Below are 19,946 nucleotides of genomic sequence, written 5' to 3'. Positions count from 1 at the left end.
CTCCTGCAAATCACATTTGAATGTTTTACTACTTAAAACATACAGACTTAATACAAGGTATCGTCATTCAGCTTCAGTTTCTCATTTGTCCTTCACAGCAGGAATGTGTTTGGCACTAAAACTATGTTTTAGGGGTTTGGCTCTAAAGCACTAGGTAGGGATGGAATCCATACAACAATTGGATATGTTACTATGCAGCTCACGAACAGGTTAAGAATTTGGGCCATATGCTACACATTTTAATGGTGAATGCAGGACAGTTGGCCAAGAAATGGCTGTCAGCAGTCCTTTGGGAAGATGACAACATCTGCCAAGATTTCTAGTGTGGAATTGACTCAGCAGCCTAACTCTGGAGCCACAGGTCTTTGGCAGCTCAGGAAAGGCTGTGTAGGGTTCTTTTTGTTTTGATGATTTTATCAGACTTATTGAGCAAAGAGATAGTGTTTCTGGTCCCTCACTGAACTCTTTAAAAATATGGCTGTGCCAATGGGTAGAAGGTAATTCAAATGATTTGTGAAAGAATCTCTCTGTGGACAGAATGGATATGCATTTATGATTTTAATGTACTGATTTGTGACTTGATGAAAAGCAAAATAATAATGGCATTTCAGAAGTCAGAAAGGAGATTGTTGTACAGCTCCCACATCTTGCTTTGTTCATTTGATGGATAACTTTGTATATTATCTAGTGCTGACAGCATACCAAAATTTCATCTCTCAAGCTAGCTGTATCAGATTCTACTGACTCCCAATTATAAATGTTCTGAAAGCACTCCTTCCAACAGTCTCTGAAAGCTGGAGCATCCTTGAAAAGACAAATAGCATCTCCAGCTCCAAGGGTGGTGAGGAATGTTTTCTTCTTTTGGTCAGTACATGGCATTGGTGGCTTGGAACTAGTTTAGTTGGGTCTGTGCAGCAGTGTATTTCATTTGCTTTCGCTTCATCTTGATGACATGCATTATTCCTAGCTTGAGATTTAATTAACAAGTATTCTTCTCACTTCTACTCTGATGCAGAGTAATTCTGACATGCAGTGAAGGCTTTTCAATTACAGTTGAGAGTTGTGCAAAATTCGAACCTTATAATCAAGATATTTTCTACATTGGTACCATTAGAGCATGAGAGAGCAAGATAGGAAGAAAACTGAATCAAGAATTGTTCTTGTCTTCATATTATGGAAAACTGCTCGTCAAGTCTGGTTGATTGCTTCAAGGATCTTTGGGATTCAAGCGTCTGTTGCAACATATATATTTTTGGTCTGACCAATAGTCAGTTGCACCAGAAATAATCCAGGTGACAGATATATTTTTGCGATCTCATGCAAAGAAATACTGATTGCAAGATCCTGCAAGGGCATTTGTGCTCAATGAACAATAAGCAGATTAGTTTAGCTAGTTATATCATAGCGCTATAGTACAAGTATATCCACATCAGAGCTGAAAATGTGTTGCTGCAAAAGCGCAGCAGGTCAGGCAGCATCCAAGGAACAGGAGATTCGACGTTTCGGGCATAAGCCCTTCTTCAGGAATGAGGAAAGTGTGTCCGGCAACTAAGATAAAAGGTAGGGAGGAGGGTCTTGGGGGAGGGGCGTTGGAGATGCAATAGGTGGAAGGAAGTCAAGGTGAGGGTGATAGGTCGGAGTGGGGTGGAGGCGGAGAGATCAGGAAGAAGATTGCAGGTTAGGAAGGCGGTGCTGAGTTCGAGGGATTCGACTGAGACAAGGTAGGAGGAGGGGAAATGAGGAAACTGGAGAAATCTGAGTTCATCCCTTGTGGTTGGAGGGTTCCTAGGCACAAGATGAGACGCTCTTCCTCCAGCTGTCGTGTTGTTATGGTCTGGCGATGGAGGAGTCCAAGGACCTGCATGCCCTTGGTGGAGTGAGAGGGGGAGTTGAAGTGTTGAGCCACGGGGTGGTTGGGTTGGTTGGTCCAGGTGTCCCAGAGGTGTTCTCTGAAACGTTCCACAAGTAGGCAGCCTGTCTCCTCAATATAGAGGAGGCCACATCGGGTGCAGCGGCTGCAATAGATGATGTGTGTGTCGGTGCAGGTGAATTTGTGGCGGATATGGAAGGATCCCTTGGGGCCTTGGAGAGAAGTAAGGGAGGAGGTGTGGGCGCAAGTTTTGCATTTCTTGCGGTTGCAGGGGAAGGTGCCGGGAGTGGAGGTTGGATTGGTGGGGGGGTGTGGACCTGACGAGGGAGTCACCGAGGGAGTGGTCTTTTCGGAACACTGATAGGGGAGGGGAGGGAAATATATCCCTGGTGGTGGGGTCCGTTTGGAGATGGGGAAATGACGGCAGATGATATGCTGTACATGGAGGTTGGTGGGGTGGTAGGTGAGAACCAGTAGGGTTCTGTCCTGGTGGCGGTTGGAGGAGCAGGAAGTGGAGGAGATGCGGTGGAGGGCATCGTCGATCACGTCTGGGGGGAAACTGCGGTCCTTGAAGGAGGCGGCCATCTGGGCTGTACGGTCCTCCTGGGAGCAGATGCAACGGAGACGAAGAAATTGGGAATATGGGATGGCGTTTTTACAGGGGGCAGGGTGGGAGGAGGTGTAGTCTAGGTAGCGGTGGGAATCAGTCGGTTTATAGTAAATGTCCGTGTTGATTGGGTCGCCCGAGATAGAAATGGAAAGATCTGGGAAGGGGAGGGAGGAGTCTAAGACGGTCCAGGTGAATTTGAGGTCGGGGTGGAAGGTGTTGGTAAAGTGGATGAACTGTTCAACCTCCTCGTGGGAGCACGAGGCAGCGCCGATACAGTCATCGATGTTGTGGAGAAAAAGGTGGGGGGTGGTGCCAGTGTAGTTGCGGAAGATGGACTGTTCCATATATCCTACAAAGAGGCAGGCATAGCTGGGGCCCATGCGGGTGCCCATGGCAACTCCTTTGGTTTGGAGGAAATGGGAGGATTGGAAAGAGAAGTTGTTTGGGGTGAAGACCAGTTCAGTCAGTCGAAGGAGTGTGTCAGTGGAAGGGTACTAGTTGGTACGGCGGGAAAGGAATAAGCGGAGGGCTTTGAGTCCTTCGTGATGGGGAATGGAGGTGTACAGGGACTGAATGTCCATGGTGAAGATAAGGCGTTGGGTACCGGGGAAGCGAAAATCATGGAGGAGGTGGAGGGCGTGGGTGGTGTCCCGAACGTAGGTGGGGAGTTCTTGGACTAAGGGGGACAGGACCGTGTCGAGGTATGCGGAGATGAGTTCGGTGGGGCAGGAGCAGGCTGAGACAATGGGTCGGCCAGGGCAGTCAGGTTTGTGGATTTTGGACAGGAGATAGAAACGGCTGGTGCCGGGTTGTGGGACTATGAGGTTGGAGGCGGTGGATGGGAGATCCACATCAGATCAAAATGCAAAATTATTTGCATCAGGTCAGTCCAGGTTTGCGTTAGTTAAACTAGGTTAAAAACTGGCACCCATTATGTTAGATTTTCTATAGATAGCTTAGTTAGGGGAGGAAGATAAAGACAACACAAAGCAAAACACAACAGCTACTGGCGAGCATGGTAACTCTGATTAAGATACTGAACTAGCAAACTCTTAGGTCTTCAAGCATTCAAAGTTAGACATAAACACACTGTTTTTTTAAAATAATGGAATCTGTTATGGCCTGAAGGAATGCTGAAAGACCTAATGAAATAAGGGAAAATATAATAACTGGGATTAATTAGGTGGGAATTGGTTCTATCCAAAGACAGGCAGTCCCCAGGTTACAACTCAGTTCCATTCCTGAGTCCAACTGCAAATTGATTTGTCCACAAATTGGAACAAAATACATTACAATGTAAAATAGTTAACGCATTAAGTATGAGCAAACATTCATATGCTGGATCTTTAAAATTAATTTAAAAAACTATGCACTTATCTGTTCCTGTGCTGTGAGCTTGCCCACACTGTTCCTCCAAGGTGAGCTGTGAATTTTGCTATTTGTTCATTTTTCCTAGACACACTCAGATATCCAGAGATACACAAACTCAAATAGCAAAGACAGTAACTGTGCATATTCATTGCTGTGTCAGTTTGATGTGTAGTTACTTTCTCTCTCTCCCTCTCTACCTATGTGGTCACTGTCTTTTGTCTTTCTCTTTTTAAAAGTACCATTGTTTTGATCTTTTTCCCCAAAGTTCCAAAACAACACAACAGTTTGTAAAACAGGAATTGATGCTCCTGGAATTTGAGGAAATCACCTCCAACACCTAAAATACCTCATTAAAAAAAAAGGAGCAGCTCTTACAGCCATAAATTTTTCCAGTCCTCCATCATAAACTTAATTAATTATCGAACACTATCACCGAAACAAATTTTGTTGTGACCACCTGAACAGAGGTTAAAAAGAGAGCCAATTACCCCATCACTACTGCTCGCCTGGTCTATTAGCCTTCAGAGCAACCAAGCATGGGAAACAAACATTGAACAAATTATCAAAACAGTAAGAAAAAAACTGGAGAGAAAATAGCACCCGGAGAGGATAGAAATGAGCTGAAAATCAATCTTACTATTGAAACTTAGATTAAAGATCAGTGAGGTAGAATCACCTTTACACCCAACATTAAATTAGTCTCTGCTATTGAAAGAGGCATTTATGCATTTAAAATAAACAAGTCCACACTCAAATTAAAGTGAGTGCATAATATATGATGTAATAACTGATTTGCAGAAAGAAGGTAATTCGAAATTGCAACTCCTGTCTAAAACATTTACTGAACCTTACTGAAATGTCTCACAGAAGACAATTTTAACTTTAAAAAGGAAAACAAAATTGAGCATTTCACATATTTTCCACATAGCCAATATTTAGTCCATCAAGAGATGTTTATATTGCAAAGCAAAAATTCAAATCTTGCCATTATTACACACTTGCAAAGCACTTGAGAATTACTGTTAACAATTTGAGCACGGTTACCAAAATTTGTAACATTTGCCTTTGAAATAAACAATATTTTGCCTTATTATGTGGCATATTTGATCAAAGCATTTTGCCAAGTTTCACTAATAGCAACAGGAACTCCTGTGAGAACACTGTTCAGCGATGAGTTCATATTATGCTAAATATATACATATAAAGCATTTTATCTCAAGACAGTAATTTTTCAGTGCAATAAGTTTCCTGTCCTGTACCAACATTTTATACTGAAAACATGCTTTTGAGTGTTACTGAAACAGAATTGTGAAACCGGAACCTACAATTGGCTGTTGTGTTGCGAACCGATTGAAAAGCAAACAGTAGTCTGTCTACCAAGAAAGAATTTGCAATGACATACTATTTTAGCTCAATGCTCCAAAATCATACAAATAACCTTTTTTTGGCAATTCAATCATTGTTACATATTTACACAAAAAGGTCATTTGTGCAGTCACTTTTGTTACACAGAATTAGTTAACGTGACTATCTTTTCCTTATATGGGGAACCTCGATTATCTGAACGTCACGAGCAGGGAGTATTTTGTTTGGATAATCAAATGTTCAGATACCATAGTTTAGCCAAGCATCAGGACCATGCGATCTTGTCCGGATAATCCAAAATTCAGATAATCAAGGTTCCTCTGTTCATTGAAAACTAAGTATTTTACTAACTTTAAAAGGAAAACATTCAAAATTTTGCTCTCTTATCAAAATCGGAACAAAAAGTGAGGGTGCAAATTGCCCATCACCACCTCAAATTTGACATATTCAACCAAAAGTGTGTAAAATCCCTCTAATATAGGTACAACAGCTTGTGACTTTAAAGTAACACTGGAAGACGCCAGACGGGAGCAAAATCTTGCCAGTGGAAACTTAGTAAATATTACTTGATTGTTCATTTGTCTGCGTTTAATGCAACTAAACTGTAGTTATTCTACCCCATTCCAGTCTTCCTGACTGTGAATAGATATGGGAGTCAGGCAAACACTAAGTCACCTGGCTCTTCCCTGTCTCAACTGTTACTGATTTTCTGTGACAATTCCTTTGGCTCACAGGTGCATGGTGTTCCCTTGCTTCTAAGCTGAATTCTACAGTGTGCCTATCATCACGCATAACAGCGGAGTGAATCAATAACCATTGCACACAATTTTTCTTTGCTATTCATTTAAGCAACATGGGTGTTGCCCAACACCAAGCGTCCTCAAGGAGGTAGTCAGCTGCTTTCTTGAACTGCCTCAGTCCATACACAATGCTTTTAAGAACAATGTTCCAAAATTTTGATCCAGGGAAAGTGAAGCAATTCCGTTACAATTGCAAGTCAGAGTACATGCATGTAAGGTCATGATGTTTCATGCATCTGCTGCCCTTGTCCTTCTGCATGGCAATGGTTGCAGGCTTGGAAGGAGCTGTCAAAGGAGTAAATTGTTGTAGTGCTACTTGTAGAGTGACACAGAGAGCTGTGGCTCTGCATTTGTGGTGCTGAGAATAAACATTAAGGCAGTGGACAGGCTATTAATCAAATGGACAACTTAGTTCTGAATGATGCCAAGCTAAGTATTGTTGGAGCTGTATCCTTTCAGGCTAGTGGAGAATATTCCATCACTCAGTTCTGCTTTGCAGATGGGCTTTGAGAGTCAGATGGGGAATTCCTTGCTGCAAGATCCTTTAACTCTAATACGGTCTTACAGCCACATAACTTGCATCCTCGTTCAGTACTGCTCAGTGTTGATCTATGATAATTTCCAAGGCTTTAGAACGAGAATTTGGCACTAGTAATGCTAGCAAATATCAAAGACATATAGATGCTCTTTTGTTAGGATCCGAGAAGCGGGAGAATCGACTTATCCTTTTACATATAAACTCAAGAGCAAATTGCTGCAAATGCTAGAATCTGTACTGAAAACAAATGGTGGAGATCACATTGGTCAGACTCCATGGAAAGAGAGCAAGTTAACATGGAGTCTAAAGGACTGTTCATCAAAGCTGAACTAAATGTGGAGCGGACAGCATTTATACCATAGTTTGTGGGGTGGGAGAGATGTAGCGGTAATGGGCATACAGTGCTGGTGGAGAATAGATGTTGATTGTTCAAATTAAGCGATCAGAATGTGAGAATATTCTCTCAATCTGAACTATCAACATCTTTTCTCCATCAGCACCCTACACCCGCATTTCATGCAAACTCAGTTCCATTCCATGAGGTTTTGCAAAATGTTACTTACTTGGAGCAAGACACACAGTGGCGATAGATGAACAGTTAATGATGTGAGATAAAACACCAATAAGGTTTGCATTACCTCAGGTTTATGAAGGGTACAATGTGGGGCACAAGCAGTAATATGCTGGAATAGAAAAGTCTCATTCTAACAAGGGAATAAGTGAGGGCATTTCAGCAGGTTGGATAATGGAAAATTCAAACAATTTTACTAAAGTAGAATAAAGCGGATTTAGCAATAGCATAAACATGGATGCACCAGATTGCAAACAGACTGATTTAATCACAGACTTCTCATCAGTGAGAGGGATGAATTTGATAGGGAGAGAAAGAAGTTTAGAGAAGACACTGAAAACATTGCTTGAAGTTGTAAGAAATTTCTGCTCATCATTACAACGCCAGATAAGCAATCAAACAATTTTGTAACAGTGGAAGAGCTTAGAGAGGTGATGGCAACGTAGATCTGGGTATCGATATACCATGTCAAAATATGCATAACAATAGACCAAATCACACTTTTTTGCACTCAAATAAAATTTGAATAAAGAGATTCAATGTCTACTTAATTTAAATATATAATTATGTTTGAAGTCTAAATGGCTAAAAAAAATGTTAAAATGTACATGGTGACTGATGCAGATAATTTTAAATATTCAGGAAAGAAATGCTTACATATATATTGTTGATATAAAACAAAGCAATATAAAAACAAAATTATTTCAGAAGTAAGCTATGTTACGAAATTTCAGAATTCATGCAACTGAAGATCCAGTAATTTAATTTTCAGTATCAAATTGCAGCATGTTAAGGCATAAATTTCCAAATCCTTTTGCACAGAATACCAGTTAAAATTCATAACAGACATAAAGATCTCCCAAATTTTTGCTCCACCAACTGACATTTGTATCTTCAATTGTGAATAACCCAAGATGATTAATAGAAGTGAAAACAGGATGTAGACATATTAAGGATCATACGAAAGTATAAGGAATGGTGGAAAAGGTTGGTTTCAATGAACTCATGCTTTTGAAAGCAAGTCTCAAGATTTTATGCTTCCTGTAGTTTATTTATAAAAGCCTCACATTCAGTCACTGTAGATATTGCAAAACAGTATTCTTAGATGGATATAGACATGACAGAACTAACAAGAGGAAAAAATTCATGCAAGGTGCTGCAATAACAATTGTCAGGAATACACAACAGCAGCAACTGGTATGCATTTGTACAAATGAGTTCACCCAAGACAAATAGATCTCAACTGTGTATATGAGAATAAAGACATAGAAAATTAGTAAATCAACTTTTCATGGAAAAATCCAGAACAAAAATAGGTACACAAAATAATTAAGAACACACAAAATAAAGACATTCAATTGAATGAACCTACTTCATTCAATACAACCATAACATATTAGCTAAAGGAATGCTGCGACGCCCTCATCCTGTAAATGAATTAGAAAAATCTAAATTAATCTTACATTTGCACATGATCCACATAGCCTCCAAGTACCAAAATCTATTCACATGCTTTACATATTCTTAACAACTGAACATCCTCATATCTCTCAATATGTGCTTGACCGTTGCAAACCTGTCCTTTTACAGCCCCTCATTCCTGAAGAAGGGCTTATGCCCGAAACATAGATTCTCCTGCTCCTCGGATGCTGCCTGGCCTGCTGTGTATTTCCAGCACATTTTTCAACTCTGGTACGTCAACACCTGTAGTCTTCACTTTCACCCAGCCCCTCTACTGCCAGTTTTAGAAATGAGGATCAAAAGAACAGCTTCAGAACTGATTGACAGCAGATGATGCCCACCATACTTCACATTCTTGAGCTGTGTTTTTGGCGGAGAGGGGAAGTGATAGGCCTTGTTAAGCTGCCACTTGGCAGAAAGGGTACAAGCCACACTTGAAGACAACTCCAAGAATACTTTAATACTTGAAAAATCTGTCTGCAGGATGGTTACCATTTTCATCAAATCTTTCTTTATCTCATCAAACTCTTTCAAAATTTGCAGGCTCAAGGGCAAAGTGGGGTAGAAGTTTACATCAGTGTCAAAGGAATGCAAAATGAGGAGGATTTCAGTGGGGACAATGTCTGGATAAACGGAGACTGTGGTCAGGCATGGAGCAGTGAAGCATGGAGCAGAGCGGCTGAGAGCTGAAGTGAAGCAGGCTGGAGACATAGAGTACTGCAGAGCAGCTCAGAGCTACAGCGGAGAGGGCTGCGGCCAGTTGCTTGACTGGGGACCAGCGTGGGCGGTCAGCAGCTTGCAAGACCAGTCAGACTATATGTGGAAGCTCCTGCACTGATCTACTGCAATGTAATGTTGATCTGTAATCGGATTATCTTACTGTAATTTTATCCTTTTAACTGTATTTCTTTATTTTCTAACATACAATGAATCAGTAAGGTAATAGAACTTTTATTTTCCTTTTTGTATCTAGGTACTTGATATCCAAGATGGTGCCATGAGAGGCAACATTGTAAACTTTTCACTGTGTTCCTGTACTTGAGTACATGTGACAATAAAACTTAATTTAAATACTTATTGATGATAACAATGCAGCAGCTGAATTGGAGGATTTGGTCTCAGAGACCTTTTTGGTTTTGGTTCCAATAATACATTTACTGAGTATACTGGCACAGTCATCACCGATGTCACAGATGTGGTGCTCATGCATGAGGACATCAACGCAGAACTCAAGGTTACTGCAGGGGGTAATCAGATGGTTTGAAAAACAGAATCAATTGCAGACACGAAGGAAGATGTTGACTGTGGTGGCAGCTGGTGGACTTTCTCCATTATGTGGTGTATAATGGAGATTGGATTTGGCAGCCAGTGCAGCCTTCTAAAGTGAAGTTGCAGCAGCTTGACTGTTGAAAAAAAAACCTTGCTGCTGAGGATTATTTGATATGCAATATTGCTGCACATTGCTCAAAGGCACAGTGGATTTGAACGGTGATGATGATGCAGGCAGCAGACCCAGGCTGTATCAATGATACACTTGAATCGAGAGAATCATGAGCTGGACAATGATTTCAAGAGGGCAGAACTATGAACTTGAACAGCAAAGTGAATGCATACATGTTAACAGTAGCTTTGTGGAAAGCTGGCACTGTAATAGTTATGGAGGATTCCTCCAATAGCAATCTTACCACTGGTATAGAGGACAGCCATGGAAGGAGAGCGCAATGAGTTCCTAAGGGCTCTTGTGGTACAGTGTCCCTACCTCATCCAGGGGACTCAGGATCAAGTCCCACCTGTTCCAGAGATAAGCAAGAACATCTCTGAACAGGGTAATCATAAAATATAAAAAACCAGCTGAGATCTTCTCCCAAACAACTGCATTTTAATTAAGTCCCCTCCCTTCTTCCTATCTCTGTTCACTTGCTGTTGCATTGTCCCATTGGAATGTTCTAATAAAGTTTTTGTTTAATTAGAGACACAGATAGTTTGGTGGTGAAGGAAGAAAAAGTAACATGGGTGATTTGATACTAGTAAAAATAGGTGTGCTAAAATATCACTGGAGTAAGAAAAAAAAGCTGAATTCTTACTTGATGTTGATTTTATTTAAGAAAGAGCTGAGCTCTTGAGGGCCTTTGTGCACAGTAATAGGATGCACTGAGGAAGAAGACTTGAGTTCAAGTCCCACCTGCTCCAGGAGGTACATAATAACATCTCTGAATCAAGGTGTTTAGAAAATAAAGAGGTGAATCTTTCCCAAGCGAAGGATGAACTTTTTGACTGGGAAAGGTGGAATATGTTTGTGCTAAACTATAAATTTAAATAAAACCCTTGTAAATCTTGAAGTCTTTTTCTGTCTAAAGCAACATATGACTAGTAGTCTACAGGCCTCCTCAATCTTTACTTCCCTTACATTCACATCAGCAAATTGAACCAATTTAAATTACACTCAGTTTGTGAGTAGTTGAAGCTCAAGCACTGGCCCTTGGAGGGCCACACTCGTCACAGACTACCAACCTGAAAAAAAGCCACTTACTTTGTCAATCCATGATACCAAATCAATAAGTCATAATTTGTGTAACACCTCATGTACCAACCAAATTAACACACTGAAAAATACAAATGCACTAGATCCACTAATTCTTTATTATTGTGCTCATCTCTGGGAACCACATTGTAGGAGGGATGTGATAGTGTAGCAAAAGGTCCAGAAAAGATTTACCAGGATGTTGGCTGAGCTGGAGTTTCAGTTATGAAGAGAGAATGGACAGACTGGGGTTGCTTGCCTTACAGCAGAGGAGACTGAGGATTGAAATGTATGAAATTATGAGGGTTATGGATAGGATGGATAAAAGAAACCATTTGCCCTTGAATTTTTTTTTGGGAGGGGGGTGTGAATCATAAGCTAGGATCACAGACTTAAGGGGCACAAGATTCAGAGGAGATGTGAGGAAAGTCTTTTTCACCCAGAGGGTGATGGGAATCTGGAACTTGCGACCTGTAAGGGTGGTAGACATAGAAACCCTTATAACATCTTAGTATGTAGATGTGCACTTGCAATGCCAAGAAAAACAAGGTTATGGGCCACATACTGGACACTGGAAATAGAATAGTCAGGCAGTTATTTTTGACCAGCATTGACATGATGGACCAAAAGGCCTTTTTCTAGGCTGTGGATCTCTATGACTCTATTAACTGCAGCATTACTTCAGGTGACTTGCCAAAGATTATTATGTATTTTGTAATCTGTACTCATCATACCTAAACATTTGCTGATTTTACAAAAGCCCTGTTGCCTTGTCCCCAAAATTGATTTCAGCATTTTATCAACTACTGATTTCAGCTGAACTAGCCTTTGATTTCTGGTGTCTTCTGGCGAAATAAGGTGTGACATACTCTCCCTTCTAACTGGTCTAACACAGGAAACCATGGAAGATCAAAACCAACAGCTACTTCCTAAAACTCTTGGAAGCAAGCCATGGTTCCAATGAAGTCTGTCAACATCAAGTCCCACTATTTTCTCCAGTACTATTCTTTTACCAATTGTAAAAACATCCTCACTAATTGACTGTATTATATCAAAGAAAGTACTAAATTCTAAGCATGAGTTTATTGAAGCAGAATTGTAATTGTATTACAGTACAAAAACCATAACCCCAGTATGTCTGATTATGTTGCCCATCATGAATAAAGACACTAATTTTCTTCCCTTTATGGGTTGAGATTTATCAAAAAAACTTCATACTCAGCAATTCAGTATGAAGAAATCAGCATTTTAAGTAGTCTTGTTCAATTCAATGCGCACACAGACACAAAGCAAGCAAATCAAATAACTGATCTGATCAGATTAGTGAGCAAAGAAAGTAAGGAATTAAAACTCTTAGAAGACATTACACATGACTCAAGTCAGTTGCCATTTTCAACAACTGTTCTCGAGCCAGCCTTAAATCTGTTATTCAATTTATTTGCCATGTTAAATACAAATCCTAATACATGAAAGCTCGTCTTTATTTTTATGCAGCATTTCTATTTCAAATTGACACCAAGTAAGAAACAGTTAAAATACACAGAGACTCCTTGAAGGAAGGGAGTCTTAATATGCTCCAGGGTTAGTCTTCCCAGCTAATGAACAGTCGAGTTTCACATGCGCTTTTCAGCAGTTATTAAATTGGAAATGCAAATGTACCAGTCTCAGAACATCTAAACAAGATCTCTGTACACACCAGCTAAATCTTCTTGAGTTCCATTCAGGACTAAGTGCATACAGAATGGCTAAAAGCAATCATCCTCAATGTCAAGGAAATCCTCTTCTAAAGTAGAAGAAAATGTCTGATTGTTCAGTGGTTTGCAAAACACACTCCATGTATTTGCACCAGAAAGAATAAACCTAAAAATGTGAAATTTTTTTTAAACAGATTATGGAAAGATGTAGAGGCAATAGGGTAGTGGCGATGGGAGATTTTAATTTTCCCAACATTGACTGGGATACATTTAACATCAGAAGTCTGGATGGGGTAGAATTTGTAAGAAGGGTCCAGTAGAGTTTTCTGGAGCAGTATGTCAATCATCCGAGGAGGGAAGGGGCCATATTGGACCTGGTACTGGGGAAACAAGCCAGGCCAGGTGGTAGAAGTTGCGGTGGGGGATTTCTTTAGGAACAGTGACCACAATTCTGTAAGTTTTAGAATACTCGTAGATAAAGAAGAGAGTGGTCCTGAGGGAAGAGTACTAAACTGGGCCAAGGCTAATTACATCAAAATTAGGTAGGAGCTCTGAAATGTGGATTGGACACAGCTATTTGAAGGGAAGTCCACATTTGAGATGTGGGAGGCTTTCAAAGATAGGTTAAAGATAGTGCAGGTTAGGCATGTCCCGTTGAAGGCAAAGGATAGGAAGGGCAAGATTCGTGAATCGTGGATGACAGGAGAAATTGTACGACTAGCCAAGAGGAAAAGGGAAGCATACATAAGGTCTAGGCAGCCAAGAACAGAACGGGCCCTGGAAGAATATTGGAAGAGTAGGACAAGTCTTAAACGAGGAATGATGCGGGCTAAAAGGGGTCATGAAATAGCTTTAACGAGCAGAATTAAGGAGAATCCCAAAGCATTTTATTCTTATATAAGAATCAAGCAGGTAACTAGAAAAAGGATTGGTCCACTAAAGGATAACGAAAGAAGGCTGTGTGTCGAACTTGAGAGAATGGGCGAGATTCTGAATGATTACTTTGCAACAGTGTTCACTGAGGAGAGGAACATGATGAATCTTGAGATTAGAGATAAACGTTCGATTAGTCTGGATCACATTGACATAAGTAGGGAAGATGTGTTCGGTAGGCTAGAGGTTAAGGTAGACAAATCCCCAGGACCGGATGGGATCTATCCCAGTTGCTGAGGGAGGTGAGAGAGGAAATAGCTGGGGCCCTGACAGATATCTTTGTGGCATCCTTAAATGCATGTGAGGTGCCAGAGGACTGGAGGGTTGCTCATGTTGTCCCCCTGTGCAAGAAGGGTAGTAGGGATATTCCGGGTAACTACGACCAGTGAGCCTGATGTCAGTGGTGGGAAAGTTGCTGGAGAAAGTACTGAGGGATAGGCTCCATTTATATTTAGAAAAGAATGGGCTAATCAGTGATAGGCAATATGATTTTGTGCAGGAGAGATCGTGCCTTACCAATAGAGTTCTTCTAGGTAGTAACTAAGTTGATAGATGAAGGAAGGGCTGTTGATGTCATATACATGGACTTTAGTAAGGTGTTTGATAAGGTTCCCCATGGTAGACTAATGGAGAAAGTGAAGTCTAGCTAGGTGGATAAAGAACTGGTTCAGCAACAAGAGACAAAAGAGTAGTAGTTGAAGGGAGTTTCTTGAAATGCAGAAAGGTGACCAGTGGTGTTCCACAGGCCACTGTTGTTTGTAATATACATAAATGATCTGGAAGAGGGCATTGTTGGTATGATCAGCAAGTTTGCATATGATACGAAGGTTGGTGGAGTAGCAGAAAGCATAAGGGACTGTCAGAGAATACCGGAGGATATAGATAGACTGGAAAGTTGGGTGGTAAAGTGACAGATGGTTTTCAATCTAGAAAAATGAGAGGTGATGCATTTAGGCAAGACTAATTCTAGAGTGAATTAGACAATGAACGGAAGAGCCTTGGGAAAAGTTGATGGGCAGAGAGATCTGGGAATGCAGGTCCATTGTACCCTGAAGGTTGCTGCATAGGTGGATAGAGTGGTCAACGCGACATATAGTATGCTTGCCTTCATTGGACAGGGTATGGAGTATAAGAGCTGGCAAATCATGTTAAAATTGTATAAGACATTGTTTCGGCCGCATTTAGAATACTGTATGCAGTTACCAAAAGGATGTGGACGCTTTGGATAGGGTGCAGAGAAGGTTTACGAGGATGTTGCCTGGTATGGATGGTGTGAGCTATGAACAAAGGTCGAGTAGGTTAGGTTTATTTTCATTAGAAAAAAAAGGAGATTGAGGGGGGGACCTGATTGAGGTTTACAAAGTCATGAAAGGTATAGACAGGGTGGATAGAGACAAGCTTTTTCCCAGGGTGAAGGATTCAATAACGAGGTCACACTTCCCAGGTGAGGGGTGGAAAGTTTAAGGGGGATACACGCAGTAAGTACTTCACACAGAGGGTGGTGGGCGTTTGGAACACATTGCCAGCAGAGATGGTAGAGGCAGGCACGGTAGATTCATTTAAGATGAGTCTGGACAAATGCACGAGTAGGTGGGGAGCAGAGGGATACAGATGCTTAAGAACTGACCGACAGATTTAGAGTCATAGAGATGTACAGCATGGAAACAGACCCTTCGGTCCAACCCGTCCATGTCGACCAGACATCCCAACCCAAACTAGTCCCACCTGCCAACACCCGGCTCATATCCCTCCAAACCCTTCCTATTCATATATCCATCCAATTGCCTCTTAAATGTTGCAATTGTACCAGCCTCCACCACATCCTCTGGCAGCTCATTCCATACGCGTACCACCCTCTGCATGAAAAAGTTGCCTCTCAGGTCTCTTTTATATCTTTCCCCTCTCACCCTCACCCTCTAGTTGTGGACTCACCGACCCCAGGGAAAACACTTTGTCTATTTATCCTATCCAGGCCCCTCATAATTTTGTAAACCTCTAGAAGGTCACCCCTCAGCATCTGACGCTCCAGGGAAAACAGCCCCAGCCTGTTCAGTGTCTCCCTGTAGCTCAGGTCCTCCAACCCTGGCAACATCCTTGTAAATCTTTTCTGAACCCTTTCAAATTTCACAACATCTTTCCGACAGGAAGGAGACCAGAATTGCACGCAATATTCCAACAGTGGCCTAACCAATGTCCTGTACAGCTGCAACATGACCTCCCAACTCCTGTACTCAATACTCTGACCAAGAAAGGAAAGCATACCAAATGCCTTCTTCACTATCTTATCTACCGGCGACTCCACTTTCAAGGAGCTATGAACCTGCACTCCAAGGTCTCTTTGTTCAGGAACACTTCCTAGGACTTACCATTAAGTGTATAAGTCCTGCTAAGATTTGCTTTCCCAAAATGCAGCACCTCGCATTTATCTGAATTAAACTCCATCTGCCACTTCTCAGCCCATTGCCCATCTGGTCCAGATCCTGTTGTAATCTAAGGTAACCCTCTTCGCTGTCCACTATACCTCCAATTTTAGTGTCATCTGCAAACTTACTAACTGTACCTCTTATGCTCGCATCCAAATCATTTAAGTAAATGACAAAAAGTAGAGGGCTCAGCACTGATCCTTGAGGCACTCCACTGGTCACAGGCCTCCAGACTGAAAAACAACCCTCCACCACCACCCTTTGTCTTCTACCATTAAGCCAGTTCCTCATCCAAATGGCTAGTGCTCCCTGTATTCCATGAGATCTAACCTTGCTAATCAGTCTCCCATGGGGAACCTTGTCGAACGCCTTACTGAAGTCCATATATATCACATCTACTGCTTTGTCCTCATCAATCTTCTTTGTTACTTCTTCAAAAAACTCATTTCCCACGCACAAAGCCATGTTGACTATCCCGAATCAGTCCTTGCCTTTCCAAATACATGTACGTCCTGTCCCTCAGGATTCCCTCCGACAACTTGCCCACCACCGAGGTCAGGCTCGCCGGTCTATAGTTCCCCGGCTTGTTTTTACCACTCTTAAACAGTGGCATCACGTTTGCCAACCTCAGTCTTCCTGCACCTCACCTGTGACTATCGATGATACAAATATCTCAGCAAGAGGCCCAGCAATCACTTCTCTAGCTTCCCACAGAGTTCTCGGGTACACCTGATCACGTCCTGTGGATTTATCCACCTTTAAACCGTTTCAAGACATCCAGCACTTCCTCCTCTGTAATATGGACATTTTGCAAGATGTCACCATCTATTTCCCTGCAGTCTATATCTTCCATATCCTTTTCCACAGTAAATACTGATGCAACATATTCATTTAGTATCTCCCCATTTTCTGTGGCTCCACACAAAGGCCACCTTGCTGATCTTTGAGGGGCCCTATTCTCTCCCTAGTAACCCTTTTGTCCTTAATATATTTTGTAAAAACCCTTTGGATTCTCCTTAATTCTATTTGCCAAAGCTATCTCATGTCCCATTTTGCCCTCCTGATTTCCCTCTTAAAGTATACTCTTACTGCCTTTATACTATTCTAAGGATTCACTCGATCTATTCTGTCTATACCTGACATATGCTTCCTTCTTTTTCTTAACCAAACCCTCAATTTCTTTAGTCATCCAGCATTCCCTATACCTACCAGCCTTTCCTTTCATCCTGACAGGAATATAATTTCTCTGCATTCTCATTATCTCATTTCTGAAGGCTTCCCATTTTCCAGCTGTCCTTTTACCTGCGAACATCTGCCTCCAATCAGCTTTCGAAAGTTCTTGCCTAATACCGTGAAAATTGGCCTTTTTCCAATTTAGTACTTCAACTTTTAGATCTGGTCTATCCTTTTCCATCACTATTTTAAAATGACTAGAATTATGGTCGCTGGCCCCAAAGTGCTCCCCCACTGACACCTCAATCACCTGCCTTATTTCCCAAGAGTAGGTCAAGCTTTGCACCTGCTCCAGTAGGTACATCCACATACTAAATCAGAAAATTGTTTTGTACACACTTAAAGAAATTCCTCTCCATCTAAACCTTTAACACTATGGCAGTCCCAGTCGATGTTTGGAAAGTTAAAATCCCCTACCATTACTACCCTATTATTCTTACAGATAGCTGAGATCTCCTTACAAGTTTGTTTCTCAATTTCCCTCTGACTATTTGGGGGTCTATAATACAATCCCAATAATTTGATCATCCCTTTCTTATTTCTCAGTTCCACCCAAATAACTTCCCTGTATGTATTTCACAGTACATTTGGATCTGCTCAGGCTTGGAGGGCTGAAGGGCCATTCCTGGGCTGTAAATTGTCTTTGTTTTTGTTCTATTAACAAAATGCCCCACTTTCCTTGATTTGCAAAACAAACAAAGTCCTAAACATTTGATTCATACTATTTATGCAATGAATGTTGTTAACAAATAAATAATACTACCAAAACACTTAAAAAGGCAAACAAGCAGACAAAACACACCCAGAAACCTTTGCACTCTCTCCTACATCAAAGACATCTTAGAAATAACTGCCAGACTACTCATTCCTCTGAGCATCACAGTAGCCCACAAAACCACCAACACACTAAAACGACAACTAATGAACTTGAAAGACCCTATCCAGACAACAAACAAAACTAATGTTATTTACAAAATAATTTGCAAGAACTGTAATAAACACTACATTAGACAAACAGGCAGAAAACTAACCACCAAGGATACATGAACATTAACCAGCCACAAAAATACATGACGCACTCTCATTAGTATCTCTATGTACAGAGGAAGAAGGACACTACTTCGACTGGGACAACACATTCATTCTTGGAGAAGCCAAATAGAGACACACGTGAAAATTCCTAGAAGCATGGCACTCCAACTGGAACTTTATTAACAAACACATAGGATCCGAGTCAATTTACCCCCCCGAACAAAAAAATGACATCACCAACCCAAGGAATCCTAAACATAAATAAAAAGCGAACCATACCACCAGTGCTTCACTGATGTTACCTAGTTTGGTGACGAAACGTCTAAAAACGAACCTTCCAGCTCAGCGAGCAAACTGACATCCCGAACCTCAACCTGAGTTACAAATCTTAAAAGGTGCTAAGGCTTGCAGCTTTCAGGTTTATTTTGAAATACAACAGTAACTTTGGGCCCAGCTGCTCAGTGAGGCTGTTTTTCTTTCCAAATGGTAAAAGCATGCAACATTAGATGCACTCCAGAACCAATAAGCCTAATATTTACACTCAGTAAACAAGCCTGTAATAATAAAGTGAATGCAAGTAAAATACATACCAGGCAAACTGAAATGCCTCAACTTTTTTTTGGAATAATGTGTGTGGGGGGGGGGGGGGGAAGGAGAGATGAGAGTGTCAGTCAGTATAAAACACTGGCATGATAATTGAATGCTTTAAATTATGCCAACAATGTAGTGACTTAGGAGAATCATCACAAATCACATATATAGAAAGCAGCAGTTACTATAAGGGCAATCATAATCAAGTGCTGCCAAAGTATTCCTATCCATGCCAATAATTACAACTTATCAATTTTTGAACAAAATTTTACTGTATTACTTTGACAGTGATTCACACAAAATTGTGTTTACCTGCATATTTTAGGCTTAATTGGTGCTTACCTTCTATCGCCATTGCATCACAAAACATGGACATGAAAAGGAAAAAAAGCAACAATTAGTGCGATACAATATAGATCTGTGGAATAAAACATTCCATAGGAGGGAAAATGGACATTAACCTATAGTCACTGCATCACAAAACATACATATGAAAAAGAAAATCAAGATATTGCTATATAATGTATATCCCTAGGATGAAATAGCCACAGAACAAAGGGACATGAACTTATATCCAATAAAATATTAATATATTCAATTGGTCTTTCAAAAAAACTCAAAAACTGCTTACTTAAAAACAATTAACAATTTAAATTTTTCTTGCATAAATCCGTTTTTTTTCCATTTGTTCTTATTTTAACAGTAAGATAGCAACTAAGAAATGATTGGGTAGAGATACTGAGCTCAACAATATAAGAAACACTTCATAATTAAATTTAGAGATTAAAATTCTTCCTTGTTAATTGTCAGGACAAATTTATAGAATGTCAAACTTAAATCACTAATACATATTAATCACAGTTATTTTCACACATTGAACTGTATAATGTAATCCTCAAATTCCCAGTAAGGAGTTCCAGAATCCCATGCAAT

The 19,946-nt window shown here is 40.8% G+C and overlaps 1 protein-coding gene across 4 annotated transcripts in view; it reads right to left on the bottom strand.

Moving 5' to 3' along the window:
- Positions 1-19,946, bottom strand: part of LOC132822961 (polycomb group protein ASXL1-like) — a 106,515-nt gene that overhangs the window by 72,299 nt on the left and 14,270 nt on the right. For 2 of the 4 annotated variants that reach the window (XM_060836409.1, XM_060836411.1), the window contains exon 1: positions 19,356-19,404. The exons of 1 other annotated variant lie outside the window; for it this stretch is intronic. Coding sequence is in view for 1 of the 3 variants with exons in the window: in XM_060836413.1 (XP_060692396.1) it covers positions 19,356-19,358 (3 nt within the window). In the remaining 2 variants the exon portion in view is untranslated. Of the gene's footprint in view, positions 1-19,355; positions 19,405-19,946 lie in introns of those variants that run through there. One more of the 4 variants, XM_060836413.1, reaches the window with a different exon arrangement.

This window comes from Hemiscyllium ocellatum, chromosome 15, assembly GCF_020745735.1.
Source record: "Hemiscyllium ocellatum isolate sHemOce1 chromosome 15, sHemOce1.pat.X.cur, whole genome shotgun sequence".
NCBI classification, from domain to species: Eukaryota; Metazoa; Chordata; class Chondrichthyes; order Orectolobiformes; family Hemiscylliidae; genus Hemiscyllium; species Hemiscyllium ocellatum.
The sequence above is the reverse complement of the archived record's forward strand: the minus strand, read 5'-3'. Positions and strand labels throughout refer to the sequence as shown.